The sequence below is a fragment of the Cyprinodon variegatus genome, unplaced genomic scaffold (genome assembly GCF_000732505.1).
Source record: "Cyprinodon variegatus isolate N-32 unplaced genomic scaffold, C_variegatus-1.0 Scaffold390, whole genome shotgun sequence".
Classification (NCBI taxonomy): Eukaryota; Metazoa; Chordata; class Actinopteri; order Cyprinodontiformes; family Cyprinodontidae; genus Cyprinodon; species Cyprinodon variegatus.
Window position 1 is genome coordinate 247,068 of NW_015150843.1, and position 5,181 is coordinate 252,248.

Below are 5,181 nucleotides of genomic sequence, written 5' to 3' on the forward strand. Positions count from 1 at the left end.
TCTTTTAAATTTTCTTTATACTTTTTTTTTTGCAGTCCCATTTGAGTATTGAACAGCTAATTAATAAAAACCAGAATGAAATAGGTTTGTATTTAGCCAGTTTAGATAATAGCTTTCTAGCAGTAACTTCCACTCATACCAATTTGTTTTTTTTTACATGAACTATTTTTATTGTTCTCGATGATTACCTGGTTTGTGATAGTAGTAACTAGAAATTCGCATTTCCTCCAGCATTTTATATCATTAACTAATATTTTATTATCTTTTTTACATTATATTTCAACAATTTAAAAAATATTGTATCTGTTTATATTAATACACAATATATTATGCCAGAAATGATCAATTCTAAGCCGTGTCTGTGATATTTTATCTGTTTCCATTTTTTATCCTACTTTCACTCAAAAGTGCAGATCCAATGCAGCTGTTTTATTGTTTTTGTTTTTTTATGGTTTATTATTTCCATTATATCCTCTTCCAATTAAGTATTTCATCTCCACAGATATACTAGTTTAAGAGCTTCCATAGAAGTCAGGGTTTGTTGGCTTTGGATTAAAAAAAAATGGCAATGTTCCAGTTATAATTTATATGTACACACACATATACATTTAATATACAAGCTTCAGTGGGAGGCTGTATTGCTGTCAGATTAAAGGAAATTATTGCAATCGTTCTCAGTGGATGACAGCGTTTCGGTGCTCGTCCCACTCTACAGCTCGGCGTTAGTGCGCGCTCCCGCGGACTCGCTATAGAAAACAAAGCTAAGCGTCTTCCATACCAGCTAGGGCTGCAGACTCGAGGACTATCCGAATTTATTCTGGATACATGATCGCACAGAATATGGATCTACAGGGGGTGTAGCGTTGTTACAGACCGAGCCTTCTCGGCTGAAATGACGGCAGGTCACTAACGAAAGCAACGAAAATACCATCTGTTTAGTTTAATTTTTTTCCTCGGGGTTCTTTGTCTTGTCCACCTAACGATAGCAAAACATCATTTTCATCTCAATTGCACGAAATTCAGCTAGTGATCACTAGCTGCAGCCGGGATGTATCACCATGTTTTCACCTAAAAGAATCAGCTAAAACGTCGGATTGTGAAGCAGAAGCAGAGACCCCTCACTCCCGGGTCCCAGCGGGCTGACACCGGGACCTGAATCTGTTAGCCGCAGCCGCGAAACCCACTGTTTTCGGCGATATGGCGGAGCAAGGCTACTCATCCTGGTGAGTGCGCACAGCCGTTTCGCTACCGATTAGTAGCGGCTGCCTAACATTAGCCGCTGCTAACGTTAGACGCTGCTAACATTAGCCGCTGCCACTGCCAACACAGACTACGCTCTGTCAGAAAAAACAAAAAAACAATTAAATATACACCTGTCACTCCACAAATACACCACTGTTTTCATTTCCAATGTATTTATTTCCCTGTACGAACACGTATAAACCATATTATTAAATGTAACTATATTTCCGATCATCTGGTTAGCTAGCGGTGGCTAATGCTATGCTAACTTTATTCAACTGCGGTCAAACCGAATAATGTTATTCAAAATGGAATGGAAACTATCTGTGTTGTAAATAGAATGGAGTGCTATTTGGGTTTGCTGGTTGCATATGTGATGTTTTTTCCTGTAAACACGACAGATTTGACGGAAAAAACGGCAGTATCTGCTCAATAAATGCAGGTTCTTAAGCTAGCGACTTAGCTGGCTAGCATTTTTTTTTTCGTCGAGCCACTGCTCACAATAACAAAGGTTATGCTAATCTAGCATCGCAGTCGCAACAAAAACTTCAAATTATCTACTATAAAAAGGTCTATGGTTTTAAATTGACTTTGTTTTTAGATTTGATACGAAATATGTCCCAGTTTAGCTGTTGGTTGTTTTGATTGAGATTGTTTAGGGAAGTGTAGATTTAGCAAATTAAGTAAGCAGGGAGAGTGATGTTTCCAAGAATACATAATCATAAAACTGATTTATCGATCAGTTGATTAATGTCGCTTTAATGGTACAAAAGGGTTGAGTCTGGGTATCTTTGCTTCCAATAGTGACAAAAGAAAATCAGAAATTACTTTACAAGACTTTCCCATAACCTCTCAATGATCACTAGTATAATATGCAGCCTTCATTTACAGACTTTATTTAACCAGAATTGCCATTTTAACTAAATATCTTTTACAAGAGAGAGAGTAAGTCAAGTAGGTCAGCCAGAAAAATGCATCCTAAAAAGTTAACAAAATACTGTCCTATCAAAAGTACTATTTGTTTACTTGAAAATATTTATACAAAGATGAGGCGGATTGCAACTATTTACCATATTGACTCATTCAAAGTAACAACAGCTGGAAGCAGAAGTTTGGATGTAAGTTTCCATTCAAATCTGAGGGCTATCTTGCCCAATTCAGTTCTTGCATTTTTGAACTACAGTTGCAAAGTGATAATTTCCTATTTGCATCCTCTTTTTCCATTGCTTTTCAGTTGAACAGTTTTTAAGACATAGCTGATTTTATTTTTGTACACTGAAGTTTTTTTTATTATTTACAGTGTATAACAAAACAGAGGTTTTAAGGAAACATACTGTTTCATAATCCACAACACCTTTACATTTTACAGTATGTATGGCTTAACATTCTGTTAAAAGATGCTTGAGAAGGTGTTGCTGGTTGGGTGGAACTTGATGTTTGCACCCCATTCATCCCTGTCTGCCAGCCACATGCATAAAAGGCTGCAACACTATTCCCTCCTTCCAATACAGAAAAAAATGTGACTAGAAATATTTCTGTCCATAAAAAACACACAGGAAATCTTTATTTGTACCTCTTACTTATTCCAGGGGTTCCAAAATCATTCCATGCAATGGCCCCATTAAAGTTTGACTAACACATTTGTCAGGTAAAAATATAACCTGACATATATTCTAAACCGTATTATGTTCCCTCAAAAATTATCACAAGTTTTATTTAATAAAAAAATGTACATAATAGTGATGACAATGTTTAGAAAATATTATATTTTATGATTATAAAAACATAATTTTTTTCAGGTGTCTTTTCTTTTTTCTTTTTTTTTTCTCCATATTTTTCTCTAATTTTTCTGAGGCCCTGTCCCCAGGGGCAACTGCTCCCACTTTGAAACTACTAACTGGTTCTTTGGTAACGCTGTTTTAAAACTGCAGTTGGAATGCAACAGATGGTAGGGAGAGAGTCCTTCTACAGGTTGTTTGCCTGATTAGAGAGCCTGACTAATTACTGCTGATATCAGCTTAATATCAGGGAAGTTTGACAGTTTCTCAAGCACAAAGGGACTATATTTGGCACAGTGAGGTCTTGAGAATTTGTAAACTACTTTCTTTTCATTTTTCCTGTAAATTCTTTGTGCCAAAATATGAATAAATAAATTAACTGAAAATATTTAATAATGTAATAGTCAGTGTTATGCAGGCTTTTAGCTTGGAATATTTCATAGGTTGTACACCTTGGTGTACCACAACGTCAGACTTTGCGCAGCGGCACGAGCTACATGGGGTTGAATGACAATTGTCCTTCTTGGTAGGGGACAATATGCATGGGGTGGCTAATATGGAATATAATCCTTGCTGGTCTTGGAATTGTTAACTGTCAGATTTGGAATTCAATTCTTTTAAGCACACTCACAAAAAAATATATCTAGTACATATTGAAAGAACAATAAGAAAGAGAATAAGAGTTCTAAATTGATACCTTACTTTAAATTAATATTGCTGGAAATCCCTAGTAATTCCAGTTTGAAACCAGTGATTAATAATTTAATGTTGTTAGTCTTTACCACAACATTTTATGCAAGTCACATTTCTTACCTGATTGCTCTTGAAGAAGCTGGAGATTGCTCTCTCCGTTGTTCTCCCTTTTGTTCCTCTCTTATTTTTCTCCAAATTCACAAACTCCTTATCAGTTATGTTAAAAAAAGATTAAATAAATAAATCGTGGTCCGCAAACATCCATATTCACATGTTCACTTTCCCGTTGTATGTTCACATTTATGGACTGCATTTAAAAATGTCAAACATTTTCAATTCAAACTATAGATATGAAATAATACACTATAGGAAAAAATGGCATAAATCATATTGTAGGTCATGAAATCAGTGTTAGTTTGGTCTGTCAAAGAGGCTGCCTGTAGGAATATTAAATGTCCAGCAGGTGTCAGTATTCAGTGACACAGTATCGATACAATATCAATACAGTTTGCAAATGTGTCGAAAGGCTTCATGACGCCTCATGAACCCATCACTAACAGACAATATTGTCCCAAGGAACCAAAAAAACTCGTAATCAACTTATCAGTTGATGAGTTTTCGTAAATTTTTCAACATTTCAAGCCTACGTGTTTGCAGCGCAACGTAATAGTCCCTAGGGCTATTGGCTATTCCACCAATAACAGCGCCCCTTCATGCTGCGTCAAGCTGACATACAACCAATAGGATGCAGCTCTCATGATTCGCAAGATGTGAACTTAACGCGAGATTACACTAGAAGGGGAACTCAAGATGGCAGCCAAGTAAAGACCGGATTGGTGAATTATGAACATTTGAGCGAAGTTTCTGTTGGGAAAACAGGCCGTACAACTTGTCCTTTTTCAGTAAAGGCCATATAGTGTACAGTTGTACGCATGGCTAGCTAAAAGCCTTGTGTTATGTTTAGGCCTGTGACTAACTATTATTGTAATAATTGAATATTTGATTCCTAGATATATTAATATATTATTTCTCACAAAAAATAATTTCCATATCCTTCCAAAATAGAACATTTGGACTGACAGAGCTAATAAAATCATACAAAATGCGATGCATCTTTTGTGTTTTCTTAAGATATTATCAATAAACAAATAATTGTGCAAGTTAGTGTTCAATGGCTAAAGACAAAAGGGAACCAGTTAGGAAAAAAACTAAAAAAAACATGCCCCCCAGTGGTGCAACCAAAGCAAAACAGTAGTGATGTTTAAATGCATAAAATGTCACAAATCGATTGAATTACTTGCATGCTGATCCAATTCTCAATTGTGGTAATCTCTCAGGCAGATTACAATTTCATTTAGCCAAATCCAGTGAGAATATTCTGACTGACATGTTTACATTCATTTTTAGTCAGCCCTTTATTCTAATAGGGGGTTTTCAGGTGACGTCATCCTCACGTGACTACTCAGCG

At 35.9% G+C, this 5,181-nt stretch overlaps 1 protein-coding gene across 1 annotated transcript in view; it reads left to right on the top strand.

Annotated features, from left to right (window-relative positions):
• Positions 1 to 749: 749 nt before the first annotated feature.
• sppl3 (signal peptide peptidase like 3) overlaps positions 750 to 5,181 on the top strand; it is a 31,185-nt gene continuing 26,753 nt past the window's right edge. The window contains exon 1 of the mRNA XM_015387308.1: positions 750 to 1,223. Coding sequence (XP_015242794.1) covers positions 1,198 to 1,223 — 26 coding nt within the window. The 5' untranslated portion in view covers positions 750 to 1,197. The remainder of the gene's footprint in view (positions 1,224 to 5,181) is intronic.